Source organism: Dasypus novemcinctus, chromosome 10, assembly GCF_030445035.2.
Source record: "Dasypus novemcinctus isolate mDasNov1 chromosome 10, mDasNov1.1.hap2, whole genome shotgun sequence".
NCBI classification, from domain to species: Eukaryota; Metazoa; Chordata; class Mammalia; order Cingulata; family Dasypodidae; genus Dasypus; species Dasypus novemcinctus.
In genome coordinates this window covers 8,031,605-8,056,544 of record NC_080682.1, presented here as the reverse complement: position 1 = coordinate 8,056,544, position 24,940 = coordinate 8,031,605, and the positions used below count along the sequence as shown (strand labels likewise).

The following is a 24,940-nucleotide window of genomic DNA, read 5'->3' as shown; positions in this document are numbered from 1 at the left end:
AGAAACAGGGCCCTTCTCTCTGAGGAGTTTCTGGGAGTGTCCGTCATCTATCTGAACCAATTCCAGTGGTTGGGGCAGGCTTCTGATTGGCCAGACGTGATCCCAAGCCCACCCCTGGAGCCAGGCAGTGGGGTCAGCTCTCCCCGAAACACCTGGACTGGGGAGTGGGGGGATGGTCGAGGGGCTCTCAAAGAGAAATTAGGGTCTTTTACCAGGCAAGGGGGAAATGGATGCAGTGTCAACAGAAATGCCAAGGCCCTGTGAGGCCCCTTGAACCTGGCCCTTCCTTACCCACCCACATTGCCACCTCCCAGTCCCCCAGCCTCATATTCCTCTGTACTTCCCGCTCAGACGCGTGCCCAACCATGCTTGACAGCTTTCAGTTCCCCAAATGTGTTCTCACATACCCTCTTTGAGCCTTTGCATGGTCTGGTCCCCATGCCTAAAACACCCTTCCTGGTGAGCTCCTCCTCATCCTTCAGGCTGAGCTTGGCCATCACTTTCACCTCTCCAGGACCTTTCCCAGTCTCCCATAACTGAGTCCTTGCCTTTCTCTTTTCCCATCAGCACAGTCTTTTTCTGTTTTTTTCCCAATTTGACTACAAGCTCCTTGAGAATGTAATTTCCTTCACCGCTGTCTCCCCGGTGCCTGGTCGACCCCCAGATACTTGATGTGCAAATAAATGAAGAGGTGCGGGAAAAGCACTGCAGGCGGAGAGGAGCACGAGACAGGGCAGGGTGCTGGGAGAGCTTAGGGATTAGCAAGGAGCTTGGTTTGGCCAGTGAAAATGTTTCAGGGGACTAGGGATAGATCACAGTGGATTACAAGTTGGGCCTAGGCTTATGGTGTCGGATTCAGTATAGGACAGTTGTTAAGAGTGTGACTGTGGAATCAGGCTCGCTTAGTGTTATCAGTTATCTATGGTTGGGTAACAAACACTCCCAAAACTTAGTGACATAAACCTCCCTTTCCTCATGCCCGTGGACTCTGTGGGTCAGGTATTTGGATGGGGACAGAAGAAAGAGCTTGCGTCTGGTCAGCGGTGTCTGGGTCCTCACCTGGGAAGGCTTGGAGGCTAGGGGTGGCACAAGAGCTGGGAGCTGGAGTCACCTGAAGATTCGCCTGCTCACGCTCCTGGCAGTAGATGCTCGCTGCGGTGGGGCCTCAGCCGGGGCTTTGGACCCAAGTAGCTCACATGGCAGCTTTATATCGCTCACGGTGGCTTGGGAGGTATTGCAGGTGTCCTCAGTGGAACCTGCCACACTGGGTATGAACCCTGACTCTGCCACTTCCTGCCTGTGTGACCCTGGAAATTATCTAAAGCTCTCAGTGCCTTGATTTTCTTATGTGTAAATGGAGATAATAGTTGCTCCCCACTCCTAGGGTTGCTCTGAGGATTAGATGAATTAGCACAAGCACTTAAAACAGTGCATGTGATGTATGTTTTTGAAGATCAGAGTTTATAGTAATGTCTGTAGGCAATAAGGAGCCATTGATGATCTTGGAGCCAAAGGTTGCCGTGGTGAGACGCCTCCTGGGATGGAGTTACACGTGAACCTTTTCCCTAGCCATCCCTCTCCCCCTCAGAGCCTCCTCTGGACGGTGAGGTGACTTGCAAGCTGAAGAGCTATGAATTCCAGGGGAGCTGTTTCCAGGTGACCCGGGGGGACTATGGGCCCATCCTCCAGAAGGTGGTGGAGCACCTGGAGAAAGCCAAGGTAGGGCTGGCGGGGGCCGAGGCCCGGGACCCCGCTGGGCGGCCGAGAGGAGTCTGGGGGCGGGGCAGGAGGCCAGAGGGCTGACCGGCCTTGTCCACCCCCAGGCGTATTCTGCCAACACGCACCAGGAGCAGATGCTGGCCCAGTACATGGAAAGCTTCACCCAGGGCTCCATCGAGGCGCACAAGAGGGGCTCCCGCTTCTGGATCCAGGACAAAGGCCCCATCGTGGAGAGGTGAGAGGCCCGGCCTGCCCACCTCCCCCCCTCCCGCCCTGCCCTCCTCCAATGCTGCCCTTCTCTCCCTCCCAGTTACATCGGGTTCATCGAGAGCTACCGCGACCCCTTTGGTTCCCGCGGGGAGTTTGAAGGTAACTGCTGGGGGGCGGGGGGTGGAGGGAGGTCAGTTCAGGACCTTTCCCCAGGGTCCGAGACCCCTGAGGGTTCTGCATGCTGTCCTCAGCAGTAACAGTAATAAACGAGCCGGCCTTGATGATTGACGGTGTCAGGCTCTGTTGTACACAGCTCACCCGTGCTAACTCACGTGGGCATCATCTGCCCCTGGGGAGTGTTATCCTCACCTTTCAGGCATGGGAAGCAAGGTAGTGGGTGAGTGGCCCAGCAGCATGGGCCCCGGGACAGACGGACGTGCATTCTGAGCCTGGCTTTGCCATTCACCACTCACCGCCTGCATGACCTTGGCCAACTAGCCCAGCCTCTGAGCACCCGTTACTCCCTTTCAGATATCATGGGACATGGGATGACACCACAAGCAGCTTAGCGCCACGCACATGAAAAGCTCTGGGGAAATGGGAGCAGCTCCAAGGAGTAGCGCTGTCCCTGGGAACCTGCCTGTCACCCCAGGGCTGGTGGCAGGCTATCTTGGCCCCTGGCCCCAGGACCCACCTATGTGCAGCAGGAACCCTAGCTGCAGGATTTAGACTAGTTTCTGCCAGCCCTTAGCCCCAGCCCCTGGACTTGAGTCTGGAGCTTCCTTCCACCTGCTGGAAGTAGAAATGAGCCCGGAAGGAAAACTCATCTGGAGGCACAGATCCAGTGGGCGCAAGGGGGCGGGTGGCCCAGGTTCACGCAGCCATAGCTCTCCCGTGGCTAGTATTAGACAAGGATTCCATGCTCATGGTTGAAAACACAAAAAAGCAAAATCAACTGTGGTTACACCCACCCTGAGATTGATTTTTTAATACAGAGCTATGAACGTTGAAATAGCAATATAATTAAAAAGGAGTCCATGTTTGTGGCAAGTAATGGGAATGATAACAGAAGAATGTAGGATAAAATGCCAAAGGCCTCCTTTACTTCCCTCCCCCAAGGGCCCCAGTTAGCAATTAAGTGTCCTTCCAGGTCTTCTCAGTATTGACATACACAGATTACTCTTTTTTTTTTTTTAATTTGAGAAGTTGTAGGTTTACAAAAAAAAATTAAGCAGAAAATACAGTGTTCCTATATCCCTCACCCCCTGCACACATACAGCTTTCCCTATTAGTGTGGTACCTTTGTTACAGTTGATGAACAAATCTATTATGCTATTAACCAGAGTTCCATAGTTTGCATTTAGATTCACTGTTGGTGTTACACAGTCTGTTTTTCTTTTAAGTTTTATTTTTATTCTAGTAACATAGACAACCTAAAATTTCCCCTTGAACCACATTCAAATATATAATTCAGTGGCGTTAATTGCATTCACATTGTTGTGCTAACCTTACCACCCATCGTTACCACACTCTTTCCATCAGCCCAAACAAACTTTGCACCAACTAAGCATTCACTCCCCATTCCCTATGCCCACCCTTGGCCCCGGTGACTTTTATTCTAATTTTTAACTCTTTGAATTTGCTTGTAATTGTTTCATATTGCTGAGATCCTACAATCTTTGTCCTTTTCTGTTGGGTTTATTTCACTCAACTTGGTGTCTTCAAGGTCCATCCATGTTGTTGCTTGTATCAGAACTTCATTCCTTCTTATGGCTAAGTAATATGGCATCATTTGTATATGTCCCGTTTTGTTTATCCACTCCTCTGTTGACAGACATTTGGGTTGCTTGCATCTTTTGGATCTTGTGAATAATGCTGCTGTGAACATGATGTGCACATCTCTCCAAGTCCCTGTTTTCAGTTCTTTGGGGCACGTACCTAGTAGTGAGATTGCCAAATCATGGTGATTCTGTACTCCCTGAGAAACTAACAAACTGTCTTCCATGGTGGCTGAGCCATTTTGTATTCCTTGCAACAGTGAACTCAAGTTCCTGTTTCTCCACATCTTCTCCAACACTTGTTTTCCTTTTTTTGAACTGGTAACCATTCTAGTGGGTGTGAAACAGTATCTCATTGTAGTTTTGATTTACATTTCCCTGACGGCTAATGACATTCAGCATCTTATCAAATGATTTTTGGCCATTTGTATATCTTTGGAGAAATGTCTACTCAAGTCTTTTTTTTTTTTTTTTTTAAGATTTATTTATTTATTTAATTTCCCCCCCTCCCCTGGTTGTCTGTTCTTGGTGTCTGTTTGCTGCGTCTTGTTTCTTTGTCCGCTTCTGTTGTCGTCAGTGGCACGGGAAGTGTGGGCGGCGCCATTCCTGGGCAGGCTGCACTTTCTTTCATGCTGGGCGGCTTTTCCTCACGGGCGCACTCCTTGCGCGTGGGGCTCCCCCACGCGGGGGACACCCTTGCGTGGCAGGGCACTCCTTGCGCGCATCAGCGCTGCGCATGGCCAGCTCCACACGGGTCAAGGAGGCCCGGGGTTTGAACCGCGGACCTCCCTCTACTCAAGTCTTTTGCCCATTTTTTAATTGGGTTGTTAGTCTTTTTTTTTTTTTCCAACTTTATTCTGTACATTTAACAATTGAAAATATAAACAATAATTTAAAAATAAAAAATGGAATAAAAACATACATTTCTCAATTAAATGTACTGGATACATATAAACTTTTGTGGGGGATCATATGATATGTTACACAAGATATTTGGTTCATAATACTGCAGTCATATAGTATTTGTCCTTTTGTGTCTGGCTTGCCTCCCTCAACATAACGTCCTCCAGGTTCATCCATGTTGTCATATGCTTCATGACTTCATTGCTTCTTACAGCTGCATAATATCCCATCGTGTGAATAGACGACAGTTTGTTTATCTGTTCGTCTGTTGATGGACACCTGGGTTGCTTCCAGCTTTTGGCAGTCATGAATAATGCCGCTATGAACATCAATGTGCAGATGTCTGTTCGTGTCACTGCTCTCAGTTCTTCTGGGTATACACCCAGTAGTGGTATTGCAGGGTCACGAGACAAGTCTATATTCAGGCTTCTTTAAGAACTGCCAAACAGTCCTCCGCAGGGCTGTACCATTCTGCATTCCTACCAACAGTGAATAAGTGTTTCTATCTCTCCACATCCTCTCCAGCACTTGTAGTTCTGTCTTTTTAATAGTGGCCATTCCGATAGGTATGAAATGATATCTCACTGTAGTTTCGATTTCCATTTCCCTAATCATTAGTGTGATGTTGAGCATTTTTCCTTGTGTTTTTTTGCCATTTGTATTTCTTCTCTGGACAAATGTCTATTTGGGTCTTTTGCCATTTTTTAATTGGGTTGTTTGTCTTTTTATTGTTGAATTATTAACATCTCTTTGTATATCCTAGATATTAAACTTTTACCTGACATGTGATTTCCATATTTTTTTTTCTGTATTTCTTTTATTGATTTTTTTATTTTTAAAGAACATTTAGATTACATAAAGTTTACATAAAAATATATGTAATTCCCTTATGGCCTACCCCAGCCCCTCCCACAGTTGTCCACATTAACATCCATATATTTCCTTCCATTGAGTCAGCTGCCTTCTTACCCTTTTGACAAAACCCTGGGAAGTGGAAGAGTGTCTAATTTTGAGGAGGTAGCTGTATTAGTCAGGGTCCTCTAGGGAAACAGAATAAATAAGGGATATCCGTCCATAGTAAGAAATTTATCAGAGTCTCCCACGCAGCCGTAGGGATGCAAAAGTCCAGACTCTGCAGGCAGGCTGCAACCAAGAGGTCCGATGAAAGTCCAGTGAAGATTCTTGACGAGTTCTGGGAGATGTTGGCTGTCCAGAGACGAGCTGGGAAATTCTTTCTCAATGCTGGAATCACTTCCCCTTTTAACACATTCCAATGTACTGGGTTAAGCATCACTCATTGCTGATGGCAATCTCCCTGATTGATGTAATTATAACCAGCTATCTCTGATATACCACTGCAATAAATTCAATGGTGACTAAAGTCCGTAAATGCCCTTGTATTACAGTTAGCCCAGTGCTTGCTTGACCAAGCAACTGGGCACAATTACCTGGCAAAGTTGACACAATAGCCTAACCATCACAGTCCCATTTATCTAATTTTTCTTTTGTTGCATGTGCTTTGGGTGTCAGGTCCAAAACACCACCATCTACCACAAGGTCTTGAAGATGTTTCCCTACGTTATCTTCTAGTAGTTTTATGGTCCTGGCCTTTATATTTAGGTCTTTAATCCATTTTGAGCTGATTTTTGTTTAGGAGTGAGATAGGGGTCCTCTTTTATTCTTTTTTTTTTTTTAATGGGTGGTTATATTCTTTTTTTTTTTTTTTTAAGATTTACTTCTCTTCCCCCACCCCAGTTGTCTGCTCTCTGTGTCCATTTGCTGTGTGTTCTTCTGTGTCCACTTGCATTCTCGGTGGCACCAGGAATCTGTGTCTCCTTTTTGTTTTGTCATCTTGCTGTGTCAGCTCTCCATGCGTGTGGTGTCATTCTTGGGCAGGCTGCACTTTTTTTTCACGTGGGGCGGCTCTCCTTATGGGGCGCACTCCTTGCGCGTGGGGCTCCCCTACGCAGGGGACACCCCTGCGTGGCAGGGCACTCCTTGCGCGCATTAGCACTGCGCATGGGCCAGCTCACCACACTGGTTAGAAGGCCCTGGGTTTGAACCCTGGACCTCCCATGTCGTAGGCGGACTCTCTATCCATTGAGCCAGATCTGCTTCCCCACTTTCATTCTTTTGGCTATAGATATCCAGTTCTCCCAGCACCATTTGTTGAAGAGACTGTTTTGTCTCGTTAACTTGGACTTGGTTGACCAGAGTGGGGTATATGGAAACCTCCTATGTTTTCTAATGTAACGCTTTGTGTGATCTATTAACTTTTTAAAAAGATAGTTAAAAAAATAAAATTAAGTTTTTAAAACAGGCATGAAGGAATAAAACGTAAGTAATACCAAAAAAAAAAATTGCAAACTTTAAAAAGTTAAAAAAAAAGACAAAAAACTAAATGTAACAGACTGCTCATCAAATCCATGGAAGCAAGATGGAATGATGACTTTAGTGAGAAAAGAAAAAGTATAACAAGCCAGATTTCTACACCCAGTTTAAAGAACCTTTAAACTGGAATTGTGCAGATGGGTAGAAACTGGGAGAATTTATTTCTAGTATGCATGCCATTCATTAAGCACTGAAAGGTATATTTTAGAAAGAATGAGTATTCTGTATGTCAGCAATTTAAAGATATGTAAACAGAGTGTAAAGCTTAAATAAATGGAGGTTTAATTTAAACAAACAAACAACAATTGACCATATAGGTGAGAGTTTATTTCTGGACTCTCAATTCTATTCCACTGATTGATATATCTATCTTTATGTCAGTATCATGCTGTTTTTTTGTTGTTGTTTCTTTAAGGATTCCTTTCCCTCCCCCACTCTGCCCCACTCTCTGCTCTCTGTGTCCATTTTCTGTGTGTTCTTCTGTGTCTGCCTGTCTTCTCTTTAGGCATCACTGGGAACTGATCCTGGCACCTTCTGGAGTGGGAGGGAGGTGCTCAATCTCTTGTGCCACTTCAGCTTCCTGATATGCTATGTCTCTTATTGTATCTTCCTTTGTGTCTCTTTGTTGCATCATCTTGCCGCACCAGCTGTCCGCTCAGGCCAGCACTCTGCGCAAGCCAGCTCTGCGCAAGCCAGCTCTCCACTCAGGCCAGCTTGCCATGCGGGCCAGCTTGCCTTTACCAGGGGACCCCAGGAATCAAACCTTGGAACTCCCATATGGTAGACAGGAACCCAATCACTTGAGCCACATCTGCTTCCCAAGTACCATGCTGTTTTGACCACTAGCTTTGTAATACGTTTCAAGGTCAGGCAGCGAAATTCCTCCCATGTCACTCTTCTTTTTTAGAATGTTTTTGGCTATTCGGGTACACTTTCCCTTCCAAATGAATTTGGTAATTACCTTTTCTAATTCCTTAAAGTAGGCCGTTGGAATTTTGATTGGTATTACATTGAATCTATAAATCAGTTTGGGTAAGATTGACATCTTCACAATATTTTTTCTTCCAGTCCATGAACACAGAATGTCTTTCCATTTGTTTAGGCCTTTTTAAAAAATTTATTTTAGCATTGTTTTGTAGTTTTCTGCATATAGGTCCTGTACTTCTTTGGCTAAATTAATTCCTAGGTATTTGAGTGTTTTTGTTGCTATTGTAAATGGAATTTTCCCTCTATTTTTTCCTCAGATTTTTCAGTACTAGTGTACAAAAATATTACTGATTTTTGTGTGCGATCTTGTATCCTGCCATTTTGCTGACCTCATTTATTAACTCAAGTAGGTTTGTCATGGATGCTTCAGAATTTTCTAAGCACAGGATCATGTCATCCGCAAACAGTGAGAATTTTACTTTCTCTTTTCCTATTTGGATGCCTTTAACTTTTTTTTTTCTTGTTTAATTGTCCTAGCTGGAACTTAGAACTTCTAGTACAATATTGAATAACAGTGTTGACAGTGGGCATCCTTGTCTTGTTCCCAATCTTAGAGGGAAAACTTTCAACCTTTCCCCACTGAGTATGATGTTGGTTGTGGGATTTTCATATATGCCTTTATCAGATTGCGGAATTTTCCTTCTATTCCTATCTTTTGAAGTGTTTTTATCAAAAAAAGGATGCTGGGTTTTGTAGAATGCCTTTTCTGCATCGATTGAGATGATCATGTGTTTTTTTTCCTTCAATTTGTTAATGAGGTGTATTACATTGATTGGTTTTCTTATGTTGAACCAGCCTTGCATACCAAGAATAAATCCTACTTGGTCATGATGTAGTAGTCTTTTAATATGCTGTTGAATTCGATTTGCAAGTATTTTGTTGAGAATTTTTGCATCTATGTTCATTAGAAAGACTGGTCTGTAATTTTCTTTTCTTGTAGTATCCTTATCTAGCTTTGGTATTAGGGCATTAGGGTGATGGCTTCATAAAATGCATTAGGTAATTTTCCCTTCTCTTCAGTTTTTTTGTAAGAGTTTAAACAGGGTTGGTATTAATTCTTTCATAATGCTTGGTAGAATTCACCTGTGAAGCCATCTGGTCCTGGACTTTGCTTTGCTGGGAGATTTTTGATGATGGATTCAATATCTTTTTAAATGTGATTGGTTTGTTAAGTTCTCGTATTTCTTGTAACATTGTATTTGTCTTTTTGTTGTTGAGCTGTATGAGTTCTTTGTATATTCTGGATATTAAAGCCTTATCAGATGTGTGGTTTCCAAATATTTTCTCCCACTGTAGGTTGTTGTCTTTTTTGCTTTCATGAAGAAGTCCTTCAATGCACAAAAGTTTTAAATTTTTATTAGGCCCCAATTATGTATTTTTTTCTTTTTCTGATTGTGCTTTTTATGCAAAGTCTAAGACACCATTGCCTAATGCAAGGTCTGGAAGATGCTTCCCTCTGTTTTCTTTTAGGAGTTTCATATTTTTGTTCTTATATTTAGATCTTTGATCTGTTTTGAGTTAATTTTTGTATATGGTATGAACTAAGTGTCTACCTTCATTGTTTTGTGTGTGGCTATTCAGTTTTCCCAGCACCATGTGTTGAAAAGACTATTCTTTCCCCATTGGACTCTGCACCCTTGTCAAAAATCAGTTGGTTATAGATGGAAGAGTCTATTTCTGAACTTTTAATTTGATTCCATTGGTCTTTATGTCTGTCCTTGTGCCAGAACCTTGCTGCTTTATAAGTATTAAAATCTGGAAGTGTGATTCCTCCAACTTCATTCTTTCTCAAGATGTTCTTGACCTTGTTTTGGAGCATTTGGGGCTCCTTACCCTTCCATATAAATTTGATGATTGGCTTTTCCATTTCTGCAAAGAAGGGTGCTGGAATTTTGATTGGGTTGGCGTTGAATCTTAAATCGCCTTGAGTAGAATTGACATCTTAATACTTTGTCTTCCAGTCCTTGAATATGGAATGTCCTTCCATTTATTTAGGTCTTCGCTGATTTCTTTTGGCAATGTTTTATAGTTCTCTGTGTTTAAGTCCTTTACATCCTTGACTAAATTTATTCCTAGATATGTAATTCTTTTAGTTGCTATTATAAATGGAATTGTTTCCTTGATTTCCTCTTCAGATTGTTCATTATTAGTGTTTAGAAACCCTGAGTTTTGCATGTTGATCTTGTACCCCTCTACTTTGCTGAATTCTTTTATTAGCCCTAGTAGCTTTGTGGTAGGTTTTTCAGGATTTTCTAACATAGAATCATGTCATCTGCAAGTAGAGAAGTTTTACTTCTTCCGTTCCAATTTGGATGCCTCTTATTTCTTTTTTCTTGCCTAATTGCTCTGGCTAGAACTTCCAGTACAGTGTTGCATAAGTGGTGACAGTGGGCATCCTTGTCTTGTTCCTGATCTTAGGGGGGACAGTTTTCAGTCTTTCACCATTGAGTATGATGTTAGATATGGGTTTTTCATATATGCCCTGTATGATGTTGAGGAAGTTTCTTTCTATTACTAGTTTTCTAAATGTTTTCATCAAGAAGGGGTGTTGGATTTTGTCTAATGCCCTTTCTGCATCAATTGGGGTGATCAGTGCCCTTGAGTGGTGTTCTCTTTGAGTTTTTCCAGTTTGAAGGTCATTGGGATTCTTGAAAGTGCATATTCATGTCTTTTGTTAAATTTCAGGAGTTTTCTGCCATTATTTCTTTGATTGTTCCTTCTGCCGCTCCCTATTTCTTCTCCCTCAGGGACTCCCATAAGGTGTATATTGGTATGCTTGGTGGTGCCCCACAGGTCTCTTAGGCTCTTTTCACTTATTTTCATTCTTTTTCTACTTCTCAGCCTGAATCATTTCTGTTGTTTTATCTTTGAGTTCACTGATTCTTTCTTCTTATCTCCTGTTGAAACCCTTTAAGGAACTTTTTGTTTCAGTTATTATGGTTTTCAACTCCAGTATTTCCGTTTGATTCCTTTTAAAAATTTCTCTCTCTTTATCGAGATTCTCATACTGTTCATTCATTGGTTTCCTAATAGCCTTTAGTTCTTTGTCTGCATTTTCCTTTATTTCCTTGAACATACTGAGGATCGTTTTTTTTAAAGTCTTTGTTCAAAGATGCTGTGGGGGATGTGGCTCCCTGGAACATCTGACTGGCCAACCCGCCCAGTCTTAATATTCTTTCATTTTTTTCCTTTAATTTAACTTTATTTGCATGTATGCCTTCTCTCCTCAACGAGATTTTACATTCCTTCATGATTTTCTCCTCACAGTGTCTGATGCACAATACTAAGTCCTCAGTAAATGCTGTTGAAATGCAGATCCAGTTGCCATGTCCCAGGCCTCTAGTCATGCTGAATTACTGAAAATGACACATATTCCTTGTGATTCAACCAGGTAGAGGGGATTATGCTCTTCAGAACTTCATATCTGAGATGTCTTGTTGTATCACCATATATAGACCTACCACACTTTTTTTCATATCTGTGTGCTAGTCAGCATATATCACAAATAATTCCCCACAGCATTTGATAAGGGACAGGACGTGTCAGAGTCACATAGGTGTGACATCACATAGCTGTCCCAGCATTTATTTAACCAATCCTCAGTTTTTGGATGTCTAGGTTCCTTTTCCGGTTTTGCTGTTTTAATCACCCTGTTTTCTAACCTGGTGTGGCAGTGCCCCTGACAGGGAAGCGTTGCCAAGTCTAGACCAGTCTAGACATGCATTTTCATAGGTGTAATCCCCGCAGTGTTAACAGGACTTATACTAAGAAGTGTCCTGGGATAAGCCCCCAGGGATCTTGCCTGCAGACCTGCTAAGTAGCTTTAATAGGCTCATGTCCATGGGGAACCTCCTAGAAGTTGGAGATAGAATATGTGGCAGTGGCCAAATGTATTTAACCAGGGAGCTCTTTCTTTATGAAGGATCTCCTAGAAGATATATTCCATGTGGTAATTTTGGAAATACTCCTTTGTGCCAGGAACCCTCACCTACATTAAATCTAAAAAACAACAGCCTCACGTACCGCCAGACGAGCCAGATGCTTCAGCCATCCAGGGCATCTTACAGTTCCCCCCTCAAAAGAGCATCTTTCTTTGCTCATGGAGTCCCTTAAACTTGGAACCTGTTCCTTTCCCCATCACCCCTTACAAGCTCCGTTAAGGCCCTCTCGGATGTTTCCCTGTGAAGCCTCCTCTCCACAGCCCCAACCACCCCAGGCGGGTTATGGACCTTAGTTCATCTAAGGGCAGGGCCCAGGCCCGTTGCCACTGTCCCAGCAGCCAGCACAGGGTCGTTGCACTCTGCAGGCGTTCAGCGCACGTGTGACGGCTGCCGGGGGCGGGGGTGTGCAGGGCCGGGGTGTGGGGAGCGGGGCCCCCGCCCAGAGCCCTGCCAACCCGCAGCGCCCTCCCCCGCAGGCTTCGTGGCCATGGTGAACAAGGCCATGAGCGCCAAGTTCGAGCGGCTGGTGGCGAGCGCGGAGCAGCTGCTGAAGGAGCTGCCCTGGCCCCCCGCCTTCGAGAAGGACAAGTTCCTCACCCCCGACTTCACCTCCCTGGATGTCCTCACCTTCGCCGGGTCCGGCATCCCCGCCGGCATCAACATCCCCAACTGTGAGCTTCCTCGGGCCCAGACCCCCGAACCGCGTCCGGCGCTCCCCAGCCCCCGGGAGCTCCCATTTATTTTTTTTTTAATTTTTTATTTTTTTTAAAAGATGGATTTTTTAATTTATTTCTCTCCCCTCCTCCCCTGCCCCTAGTTGTCTGCTATCTGTGTCCACTTGCATTCTTGTCAGTGGCACTGGGAATCCACGTCTCTTTTTGTTGCGTCATCTTGTGTGTCAGCTCTCCGTATGTGTGGCACCATTCCTGGGCAGGCTGCACTTTCTTTCGCGCTGGGCGACTCTCCCTTGCAGGGCACACCCCTTGTGCATGGGGCTCTCCTACGCGGGGGACACCCCTGCATGACACAGCACTCCTTGCGTGTGCATCAGCACTGCGTGTGGGCCAGCTCACCACACAGGTCAGGAGGCCCTGGGTTTGAACCCTGGACCTCCCATGTGGTAGGCGGACGCTCTATCAGTTAAGCATAATCCGCTTCCCCGGAGCTCCCATTTCGAATCCTCCTCCCCCTGCCCCTGTACACACACCTCCTCCCGGCCACAAACCACCTGCCCAGTTCACGGTCTGGCCTCGTTCCTCTGGTCTGGACTCCAGGGGCCTCCTGGCCCGTGACCTTTGCCCCTTGTCCCTGTTGCCTGCCCCATTGCCTAGACGACGACCTGCGGCAGACTGAAGGCTTTAAGAACGTATCGCTGGGGAACGTGCTGGCCGTGGCCTACGCCACCCAGCGGGAGAAGCTCACCTTCCTGGAGGAAGACGACAAGGTGGGCGCTGGCACCACCCCGAGGGCTGGCCCAGGGCGGTGCAGGGGGAGGCCCTCGGCTTCCGGTTCCAGCTCTGCGCGGGTCCCCGTGGCCTTGCACTGCTTCAGGGCCTCGGTGTCCCCGTCTTGCCGCACGACGGAGGCAGGAACGAGTGGGCTGCGCGGCGCTCGGCGTGGCGTAGTCAGCCTCCGCCAAGCACGTGCGTGGCGATGGGCCCCGGGCTCCGGGGAGGGGAGGTCGGGAGGCTCGCGGCCGCGGGAGGAGCCGCAGACAGCGCGGGCTCTGCTTGGCTCGGCAGGACCTGTACATCCGCTGGAAGGGGCCCTCCTTCGAGGTGCAGGTGGGGCTGCACGAGCTGCTGGGCCACGGCAGCGGCAAGCTGTTCGTGCAGGTAAGGAGGGCTCAGCCGGGCGCGGGGCCAAAGCAGCCCCCGGCCTTGCTCCCAGAGGACTTTGGGTCAGGTGGAGGGAAAGGCCCCTTAGGGAAGGCCCTGGGTCACCCTCCCCCATGACGCCCCAGGAGCTCAGAGAGTGGGTGCAGGGAGGCCTCCGGGTCATTCCAGCTGTCGTCCCCGCCATAGCGCAGCTCGGCCAGGAAAGCCGCCCACAGATCTCAAGGGTGGCTTGGGCAGCCCCAGACAGGCTGGGAGGGGGCCCTCTCTGGGCCTTCCCCCTCCTGTCCCCGGAGCCTGCGTCCTACCGGTTGTGGGGAGCCCCTGCCTCCCCGGAGCGGCCCCTGCCTGCCAGCCAGCCAAAGGGGCTGGGGGAATACGAAAAAGGCAGACCGAGCTTTTCAGGGCAGGCCGAGGGGAGCTTCTTAGGGGTCCCCAGCACTGGAGCTGCAGAGGTAAGAGGGCAGTCGGCAGGGCCACCAGGGGGTGCAGGCTTCCGGGCTGGGCCTGGCCCTGCTGAGAGCTGCCTCTCAAAAAGTGGGGCCTGTGGCTGCGCCTCAGATGCCAGGAAGGATGCAGAGTGGCGGAGGCGGGCAGCGGCGTGGCACAGTGCCTGGTCCAGGCTTGGAAGCCAGAGGGAGGTGGGAACGAATGTGACCACTCCGTGGACTTGGCTAAACGTCAGTTCCCCTCGCTGAGCCTCAGTTGGCCCATCTGTAAAATGGGGTTCATGACCTTCACTGCACAGGCTGTCGTGAGGCATGAAAGCAAAGATGTATAGGAAGCCCTAGTGTGTGTCTAGCGCACAGTGGGCCCTCAGCAAATGGGGATCCTTGTTAAGAGACAGTGAACTGATGGTGTGCTCTGTCCATTTGGAGCTCTTAGCCTTTGCGCCTCCGTTTCTCATCTGGGAAGTGGGGTGGGGAGAGCTGTCCTCGAGGTGGTTGTGAAGATTAAATGGATGGCATGTGAAAGGCACCGTGCCCCTGGGGGGACAGTGAGGGCTGTGCCGGTGCCCCGTGGATGCCCATGCGCTGTGGTTTCTGCTGGCACTGGGAGTGGGCAGGGAGCAGCAGGGGAGGGGCAACCCGCCCTGCTGGGTCGGGAGATACTGGGTCTGGGTCCTCATGGGACTTTGGGCAAGTCCCTTCCCTCCCTGGCCCTCAGTTTCCCTCTCTGTGCAGTGCGGTGGGTGGCTCTGGGTAGACGGCTGCTGTTCAGGCCTCTGAGGTTTGGAGGCAGCAGGTTTGTCAACACTCAGGCCCTCAGATCCTGGGACTGACGGCCTGGCTCAGGGTAGGACGCCTTCCCCCTTCTCCCCCCCGCCCCCGGATCCTTGACCCGTCTCCTGCAGGATGAGAAAGGAACCTTCAACTTTGACCAGGAGACAGTGATCAACCCGGAGACCGGGGAGCAGGTGAGGGTGGCATCGGCAGAGCCCAGGGCACGGGAGGGGGGGGGTTGGACATGAGTGGGGCAGCAAGCCCCCTGAGCCTACTTTCTGGGCGTCTCCTCACAGATTCAGAGCTGGTACCGGAGCGGGGAGACCTGGGACAGCAAGTTCAGCACCATCGCCTCCAGCTACGAAGAGTGCCGGGCCGAGAGCGTGGGCCTCTACCTCAGCCTGAACCCTCAAGTGCTGGAGTAGGAGCAGGAAGCGGCGGCAGGGGGGAGCCAAGCAGGGGCAGCGCTGGGTGGGGGGGGTGCCGGCAGGTAGGACTGAGGCCCTCCCCCGCCCCCTCTCCCCCAGGATCTTTGGCTTCGAGGGGGCCGAGGCGGAAGATGTGGTCTACGTGAACTGGCTCAACATGGTCCGGGCTGGCCTGCTGGCTCTGGAGTTCTACACCCCCGAGGCCTCCAACTGGAGACAGGTAGGGCTGCCGGGGGGCCCTCAGGAGGAGGGGGATACCCCTCCCGGGAGACCACGCCGATGGGGACGGGCCGCGGCGCTGTGCTAAGCTGCAGCGTCCCCGCCTGTGAAATGGGAGGAAGGCTGGCTTCCTGTCCAGCCTCCAGGCTGAGGCACGTGAGAAGCCTCGACGCCTAAAATGAGAGCGACTTCCAGAGCGCCTGCCCGAGCCACGTGCGGTCCTACGCACTGCGCGTGAATTGACGCACCGGTTCCCAAGCCCCGCCCCGGGAGGGGGCCACTGTTATTATCCCCATTTTAGAGATGAGGAAACTGAGACCCAAAGAGGTTGAGTAATTCGGCAGAGCCGGGATTTGAATCCAAGCAGGCTGCCTCCAGAGTCTCTGGGCGGTTAGGATCCGTGGGAAAGTGCTGTGGAAGGAGGGTAAGCAGCGGCCATTTAAATGGAAAAGGAGGAAGCCAATCAAAAGAGCACACGCTTGCTTGTCTGAGTCCTGGCGCCCCAGCCGTGTGACCCCAAGCGCGTCCCACCCCTTCTGGGCCTCCGTTTGCCGCCTGAAAGCTGGGCGCAGTGATGCCTCCTCGGTCCCACTGCTGAGCTCAGACCACCAGAGAAGACGGTGCTCAGGGTGCCGGGCAGCGAGGGGCCCTTGGCGATCACTGCTGGCACCCGGGAGGGCCTGGAGCGGCAGGGGGCGACCCCCGGGAATGGCCTCCCTGCCCCCCCAGGGCAGCCCGCTCAAGGAGGAGGGGAGTGGAACAGGCAGAAAAGGCCCGGGGGCGGGGCAGGGTGACCCGACAGTCACGGTCAGCGGGGCCTGGCCCGAGCGCCACGGGCGTCGTTCTCGAGTGACTCCTCTCCCCCTCCCCGGCAGGCCCACATGCAGGCCCGCTTTGTGATCCTCAGGGTCTTGCTGGAGGCCGGCGAGGGACTCGTGACCATCACGCCCACCACGGGCTTCGACGGGCGCCCGGATGCCCGCGTCCGCCTTGACCGCAGCAGGATCCGTTCCGTGGGCAAGCCCGCCCTGGAGCGGTTCCTGCGGAGGCTCCAGGTACGCGCGGGCTCCTCCCCCTGGCAGCCTCCCCACCCCCCATCTCCGCCCCTGTCCCCCTCATCGGTGTGGTCATTGACCCATCGCTGCTGTATCCCTGGCACTCCCAGGCACTGGGGACTTGCCCAGAACTGTCCGGGGAACCTGATAAGGATGAAATGTACCCGGCAAGCATGACATCCAAAAACAGACAACAGCACTAGTGTCCTCGAGAGCACACTCAGAGGGGTGGCAGGGGGCCTGGGGTCTCATGCCTGTGCAGCTACCTGCGAATAAGCCATGAACGTGCCCTGCTTTCTCAGAGCGTGTGTGGTAGCCAGGGACAGGAGACAGTAAACAGGCAGGTGGAAAGCGAGCCAGGTAATTGCAGATCACGGCAAGAGCCGTGCAGACAGAAAGACTGGGTGATGGGATGGCAAGTGCGATCGGAGGGGAGAGGAATGCAGGACCACCTTGGCAGGGCTGATCAAGGAAAGCTTCTGGGAGGAGGTGACATTCGAGCTGAGATTTCAGGACCAACGAGGAAGCTGCCTTGAGAAGGTCTGAGGGCAGAAGAAAGAGCAAATGCAAAGGCCCTACAACCGCAGTGCGCCTGACGGAGGAGGGGGAACGGGTCAGTGCAGCCCTGACCGCCCTCCCTGGAGCCCTCGGAGGCCGGCAGTGGGCTGCGGCTCTCCTGCCACGTAGGGGTGCTCAGCGTGGGGGACCTTGGGGGCCCTGGTGCCAGCACTAGGCGGGCTTGTATCAGTGCAACCACGCTTCGCCGTCTGGATCCGACTTTTCTCACCTGCCAGCGGGATACACCACTGCCTCACCTGGTGAGGGCGAAGTGAAACGACATAGCCAGACCAGCTGCACAGAGTGGAATCCAGGAGCCAGCACCAGCCCCCAGTGGCAGGACAGAAATTCAGATTCTCAGGCCCCCTCCCCCCCCCCCCCATATCTACAGATGAGAACCTCTGGGGTGGAGCCCAGGCCGCCAGGCTTACTAGCCCTCCAGGTGATTCTGCGAACCTCTGCACAGCCACTCTTCAGCGTGCAGCACCTCCCCCTGGAGCGGGGCCCTGCTGGCCTTTTCAACCTCTAGAAGGCCCCGCCTTGGCAAATAGCTCATGATTAAACTCCCACCTGTTTCCAAAAAGATTTAAGGCATGTTCCCATAAAACGGGTTCTTAACAAGGGATCCATGAGCTTGAATTGAAATTCAAAAAAAACATTATTGGGAGGGAAACGGACTTTGGCCCAGTGGTTAGGGCGTCCGTCTACCATATGGGAGGTCCGCGGTTCAAACCCTGGGCCTCCCTGACCCATGTGGAGCTGGCCATGTGCAGCGCTGATGCGCGCAAGGAGTGCTGTGCCACGCAAGGGTGTCCCCCGCGTGGGGGAGCCCCCCGCGTGGGGGAGCCCCCCGCGTGGGGGAGCCCCACGCACAAGGAGTGCGCCCGTGAGGAAAGCCGCCCAGCGTGAAAAGAAAGAGCAGCCTGCCCAGGAATGACACCGCCCACACTTCCCGTGCCGCTGACGACAACAGAAGTGGACAAAGAAACAAGATGCAGCAAAATAGACACCAAGAACAGACAACGGGGGGGGGGGGTGTGAATTAAATAAATAAAAGTGGACAAAGAAACAAGTTGCAGCAAAATAGACACCAAGAACAGACAACGGGGGGGTGAATTAAATAAATAAATAAATAAATAAAGGAAAAAAAAAAAAAAACATTATTGGGAAGCGGACTTGGCCCAGTGGTTAGGGCGTCCGTCTACCACATGGGAGGTCCGCGGTTCAAACCCTGGGCTTCCTGACCTGTGTGGTGAGCTGGCCCACGCACAGTGCTGATGCACGCAAGGAGTGCTGTGCCACACAGGGGTGTCCCCCACGTAGGGGAACCCCAGGCGCAAGGAGTACGCCCCTGCAAGGAGAGCCACCCCGCACGAAGAAAGTGCAGCCTGCCTAGAATTGGCACCGCACACATGGAGAGGTGATGCAGCAAAATGACACAACAGGAAGAAACACAGATTTCCGGTGTCACTGACAAGAATGCAAGCGGACACAGAAGAACACACAGTGAATGGACAGAGAGAGCAGATAACTGGAGGGGGTGGGACAGTGAGAGAGAAAAAATTTCCATTTAGGATGAAGACTCTTGGCAAACTCAGTCAAAAAGAATTTCCTTCACCTAATAAAGAGTGTCTCAAAAAAAAAAGCAATAAAGATCATCTATTGAAACACTGAAACTTTTTAATGTCAAGTACAAGACAAACGCTTGCGATTTCTACTTCTGTCCAATATGGTATTGAAAGTCCTAGCCTTGGAAGGAAACAAAAAAAAGAAATAGGAAGTTTAAGGATTAGAAAGGAAGAGACAAACCTACCATTGTTTTACCAATGATACAGTTATATAGAAAAGCTAAAGGTTCTCTGGACAAATTATTGAAATTAACTAAAAAGTTCACAGGTTATGTAAAGTCCCAATAGAGTTTTCCTTCAAACTTGACACTCTGGGAAATTTAAATGGAAGCAGAAAAGAGCCATGGTTAGTATTCAAGGAACTCCTGGAGAAAAGCAAGTGTGGGGGCTCCGCTACCCCCACCCCATATCAAAACTTGTCTAAGCTCATTAAGCTCAGCATGGCAGTTGCCTAGTGGGAAAGAATTAAAGTTCAGAGGATATCTTTATGCAAAAAGCACAAGCCATGAAGGAGAAAATTGATACTTTTGACGACATTAAAAATCACTTTTGGGCGGACTTGGCCCAGTGGTTAGGGCATCCGTCTACCACATGGGAGGTCCGCAGTTCAAACCCCGGGCCTCCTTGACCCGTGTGGAGCTGGCCCATGTGCAGTGCTGATGTGCGCAAGGAGTACCCTGCCATGCAGTGGTGTCCCCCGCGTAGGAGAGGCCCACGCGCAAGGAATGCGCCCCGTAAGGAGAGGCGCCCAGTGCGAAAGAAAGTGCAGCCTGCCCAGGAATGGCACCACCCACACGGAGAGCTGACACAGCAAGATGACGCAATAAAAACACAGGTTCCTGTGCCACTGACAACAACAGAAGTGGACAAAGAAGACGCAGCAAATAGACACAGAGAACAGACAACCAGCGTGTGTGTGGGGGGGAGAGATAAATAAATAAATAAATAAATAAATAAATAAATAAATAAATAAATAAATCTTTTAAAAAAAAACCAAGGAGTAGTGGTACTGTCTGCCTTGTCTACACATCAAACGAGAGCGTCAATGCAATGGTCACTGACTATGTGCTGAGCCCTTTTTCTGCACCTGCCAGCCCAGTAACACCAGGAGGGAGCAGACACTGGCCCCACATAGGGATAGCAGCTCAGGGGGGTTTAGTAGCCTGTCCGAGGTTGCACAGCTGGTACGCAGGGCCTAGCATGGCACAGACTGTTGAGGGCCCTGGCAGAGCCCTGTGGGGGGTCCACCCTGGCACTCACTCTCCCTCCCTCCCCACAGGTGCTGAAGTCCACAGGGGACGTGGCCGGAGGGCGGGCCCTGTACGAGGCGTATGCAGCGGTCACCGATGCGCCCCCCGAGTGCTTCCTCACCCTCAGGGACACGGTGCTGCTGCGCAAGGAGGCTCGGAAGCTCATCGTTCAGCCCAACACGCGCCTGGAAGGTAGCCGGCCTTCAGGCCCCCTTCGCTGGGGCGCAGGCAGGGCCCTGCGGGAGCACAGAGGCGGCCTGGAACCCGCCCGGGGCTCAGGGAAGCCGCAGCACAGGCCAGAACCTTGGCATCAGCCAGCACAGGCCCGTTTCGGGGGGGCCAACGGACCCTGGGCTTTCCCACAGCTCAGGGGTGCCAGATGCCTGGGAGCAAGGTCAGGTCAGGCAGTGAGCTGGGACCCAGCAGGATGAGGCAACTGGGAGAGCAGCAGCCCCGTCACCCTACTCCCTTCTCAAGTGATGACTCCGTTTCAAAAAGCCCCAGCCCGAGCTGCGTGGTGCTTGCGCTCTGTACTCGTCAGCCAAAGGGGTGCTGATGCAAAGCTCTGCAACTCCGCTGGGTTTTATAGAGGGCATTTATTTGGGGTGGACACTTAGTCACAAGACCCTGAAGAGTCCAACTCAAGGTGCTGTAAGAGGTACTTTCTCACCCAAAGTCTGTTGCCACATGTTGACACACGAAGGCAGGCGAGGTCTGTGAGGGTTTACCCCGCCTCTTCCCTCTCAAGGCTCCATGGGTCCAGCTCCTCCCGATCTTAGCCTTGGGCTGGCACGGGGCTGCTCTCTCTTCCCGGGGCTCTTTTCTCTCTGGGCTCAGCTGCTCTGTTTTCTCCACAAGGTCAGCAGTAGACTATCAGGTCATCTCTCTTCCCAGGGCTCCAGCCTCAAAACTAAGTTCTCTCTTCTGCTGTGTTTTTTCCTTTGTTCTCCTGTGTATCATGTGAGAGGCTGTTTTATCAGCCCACCAAGGACGCTGGGCCTCAACGCTGAGTCTTACTCTAATGACGTGGTTAAATCAAAGCCCTAATCTTAACCTGATTTAATCAGAGGTCTCAGCCCAGGGGAGCAGACCAGTTTACAAACCTACTCTGTAGCTCTCTTTTTTATTTACTTGCCTCCCGCCCCCCCCCCCCACCGTTGTCTGCTCTCTGTGTCCATTTGCTGTGTGTTCTGTGTCCACTTGCCTTCCTGTCAGGCAGCACCAGGAATCTGTGTCTCTTCTTGTTGCGTCATCTTGCTGCATCAGCTCTCTGTGTGTGCAGTGCCACTCCTGGGTAGGCTGTGCTTTCTTCGCTTGGGCGGCTCACCTTGTGGGATGCACTTCTTGCACATGGGGCACCCCTGTTGGGGGCGACCCTGCATGGCATGGCACTCCTTGCACATGGCAGCACTGCACACGGGCCAGCTCACCACACGGTCCAGGAGTCCCTGGGTATTGAACCCTGGACCTCTTATATGGTAGGCGGCTGCTCTGTCAGTTGAGCCACATCAGCTTCCCTCTGTATCTCTTTTTGGAATTCATAAATAATATCAAACTGCCACATACCCCTTTGGCATTCAAAGCCCGTGGAGTCCCAGCACCGTGCTACCTTCCCTTTCTTCTCACCCCTTGACTCATCTTTTACCACCACCTGTCATATAAGGCACCAGAGGGGCCATTAAGGCCTGGCTTTGGAACTGCCCTGTGACCTTGGCCGAGTCCCGTGAGCTTTCCGGGCTGCAGCCAGTGCTGATCACCTGCTGGTGTTGTAGAGCACTGGATCAAGTACTTGGCGTTCAAAGTGCTGTTCACATGTTAGCCCCTTATCCCACAGTAACCAAAGAGGCAGGTGTTTTTATTATCCCCGTTTTACAGATTAGCAAAGTGAGGCACAGAGAGGAGAAGCACTTTACTCCAAACTCACAGCTTTTGGCTGGAGGAGCCAAGAGTCAGATTAAGAGCATGCCATCGCCATTGTGAGGGCTAATGATGTCATGTGCCATTACCCATTCCTGGTGAGGAAAAAGCCGTAATTCGAGACTTAATCCAGGCTCCCTGCCCTGCCCGCCAAAGGCTCCGTGGGATTTGGCCCCAGGCCCTGCCAGTCTCAGCAGCCCCTCTTCTGGCACTGCAGGCACACCGGCGTTGGTGTTCCTCCAGCCCCGAGCTCGTCCCCTTCCTGGAGCCTTTGCACTCTCTGTTCCCCCAGATCTTTGCCTGACTGATCCTTCTAGACATTTGGTTCCCCGTTCAATGGCAACTGCCGAGAGGAGTCGTCCCTGACTCCTCAGCCCAACCCCTTCTGCCCCTCTCTGGTCTCTGACCCAGCGTCCTTTCCTTTTTTTTTTTTTTTTTAATTTATTTATTTTTAAATTTTTTCTTCCCTTCCCCGCCCCACCCCCAGTTGTCTGCTCTCTCTCTCCATTTGCTGTGTGTTCTTCTGCGTCCACTTGTATTCTTGTCAGCAGCACCGGGAATCTGTGTCTCATTTTGTTGCGTCATCTTGCTGCGTCAGCTCCCCGTGTGTGTGGCCCCATTCCTGGGCAGGCTCCACTTTTTTCACACTGGGCAGCTCTCCTTATGGGGCGCATTCCTTGCGTGTGGGGCTCCCCTACGCGGGGGACACCCCTGCATGGCACAGCACTCCTTGTGCGCATCAGCACTGCGCATGGGCCAGCTCCACACGGGCCAGGAGGCCCTGGGTTTGAACCCTGGACCCTCCATATGGTAGGCTGACGCCCTATCCATTGGGCCAGATCCGCTTCCCTCATTTTCTTCTTGCACCCATCACAGCCCCGTGGACCCTGTCCCTTCTCAAGAGACGACTGTGTTGCAGAAAGCCCCAACTCTGCCTGCGTTGCACACGTACCTTTCACATTCAAAGCCCTGGGGTCCCCAGCACTTTTTCTTGCCTGCCTTGTCCTCCGGGAGAGAAACATACCCACAGCCTAGGGCCTGGCACCCAGGAGCTGCTCCGTGTCTACTGAATGAGCGAATGAACGAGTTGTGCTGGCGCCACAGTAAATGCTCGTGAGGTGGAGAATCTCATCGTTTTAGGATCTGTCCAGCCCTGTGCCAGGCGCTGGGGATCAAGAGGCGAATGGGACCCAGGCCCTGCCTTCAAGTAGTTCCCAGCCCATCAGGACTGATAAGATGAGGAGAAATGAAATATGAGGGAAGCTTTAATTGAGTGTCACAGAGTTACAAACCCAGGGGAAGGTGACATCCACCTTCCAGGGACACGGGGACAGTCCTGGGGAGGAAGTGGGAGTTAGCAGATCTGAAGAGCAGGTCAGATTTTCATAGGTAGTAGTGATGGTGGCGATGTGGTGGCTAACTCATGAGAACTCCCATGTGCCAGGCACTGGGTAAGAACTTTCCATGGATGAATTCCCAGCAGCCCAGTGCAGAAGGTGTAATCAGCCCCCCATTTTCCAGTTAAAAATCAAGATGCAGATGGGCTGTGCATTTGCCTGAGGACACACAGCCAGTGGGTAGCAGAGCCAGGATTTGAATTTGGGCCCTTTGACCCTGGAGCCTGTGCCCTTTGCCACTGCATGCCTCCCAGTGGCACAGAGTGGTTGAGATGGTACAAGCAGGTGGAGCAGTGGAAGTGGGCTTGAAAGAAGTGCTGCCCGGTAGCTCTTCAGGGACCCTTGGCACAGCCCAGGAGGTATGCCCTGCCCTTGGCCTCATTTAATAGATGAGGATTTAGGCTCAAAGAGAATGATGCTGGTTGTGGCTAAAATTTATTGAGCACTCACTGCGTGCCTTGTTACATTTGATCATCGCCACAGCTCCTCAGGAGAAGGGGCCCTGTGCTTGTCCCCACTTTACAGATGAGGAAACTGGGGCTTAGGGAGACTGAGAAACTTGCCCACAGTCCCCTGGTAGTCAGAAATGGAGTTGTTGTTGGACTGTAAGCCCTCGGTGGCCAAGGGCTGTGACTCCCTGGCACGTGCCTGATACGTGGAATTACACAACCACTTTATATATTTATGAGTGAATGAAGGCAGCAATTCATTTCCCACTCTCCCTTCAAGAGTTCTGTCCTCACAGGGTTATTGTGAGGATTAGGCTAGATAATTAACCTAAAACGTGGTGCACAGGTTTTGGCCCACGGGAGGAGCTGAGTAAGAACCTGCTGCTCCTGTGATAAGTAGTATCCTGCTGCCCTCCTCAGACCTTCTTCTGCTGCTGTTTTCTCTCCATCTCCTCCCCAGGCTCAGAAGTGAGGCTTCTGGAGTACGAGGCCTCAGCGGCTGGCCTCATCCGGTCCTTCTCCGAGCGCTTTCCCGAGGACGGGCCCGAGTTGGAGAAGGTCCTCACCCAGCTGGCCACGGCCGACGCCCGCTTCTGGAAAGGCCCCAGTGAGGCCCCATCCTGCCAGGCCTGAGGAGGCTTGGCGTGGCCCCTCCCCCTTCCATCAGGCCAAGGCTGCAAGGTCCTTCTTTAGTGTGTGTGTTTTGGAGGGCTGGGGAGGGGCAGGACCTCAGACCTTGGTGCTACCTCAGTCGAGGGTGGTGACACTAACAACCCCTTGCATCTGTCAGCACTTTCCAGTTTACCAAGTGCTTCCCCTCTTATCTCATTTGATCTGCACTACCGTCTGTGGAATGGGCAAGACAGGGCTTCTTTCCAGATGAGGAAACGGAAGTTCTGAGAAGTGACATGACTTGTCTAGATCCCGCAGGTGGTATGTGACCGAGCCAGGCCTCCAACCATCTTGCCAAATCCAGTGCTCTTCGTGTGTTACTTTTATAACCAGAAAAATAAATATTGGAAACAACCATCGTCTTTGCAATGTGTGCGATT

General features: G+C 50.7%; 1 protein-coding gene across 2 annotated transcripts in view; it reads left to right on the top strand.

The window, feature by feature from the left end:
• DPP3 (dipeptidyl peptidase 3) overlaps nt 1-24,915 on the top strand; it is a 33,118-nt gene extending 8,203 nt beyond the window's left edge. For both annotated transcript variants that reach the window (XM_004463616.4, XM_004463617.4), the window contains exons 7-18: nt 1,589-1,719; nt 1,824-1,954; nt 2,030-2,088; nt 12,406-12,600; nt 13,261-13,373; nt 13,672-13,764; nt 15,119-15,181; nt 15,284-15,408; nt 15,515-15,635; nt 16,510-16,689; nt 20,155-20,317; nt 24,349-24,915. In XM_004463616.4, coding sequence (XP_004463673.1) covers nt 1,589-1,719; nt 1,824-1,954; nt 2,030-2,088; nt 12,406-12,600; nt 13,261-13,373; nt 13,672-13,764; nt 15,119-15,181; nt 15,284-15,408; nt 15,515-15,635; nt 16,510-16,689; nt 20,155-20,317; nt 24,349-24,521 — 1,547 coding nt within the window. In that variant the 3' untranslated portion in view covers nt 24,522-24,915. The remainder of the gene's footprint in view (nt 1-1,588; nt 1,720-1,823; nt 1,955-2,029; nt 2,089-12,405; nt 12,601-13,260; nt 13,374-13,671; nt 13,765-15,118; nt 15,182-15,283; nt 15,409-15,514; nt 15,636-16,509; nt 16,690-20,154; nt 20,318-24,348) is intronic.
• The last annotated feature ends 25 nt before the right edge of the window (nt 24,916-24,940 follow it).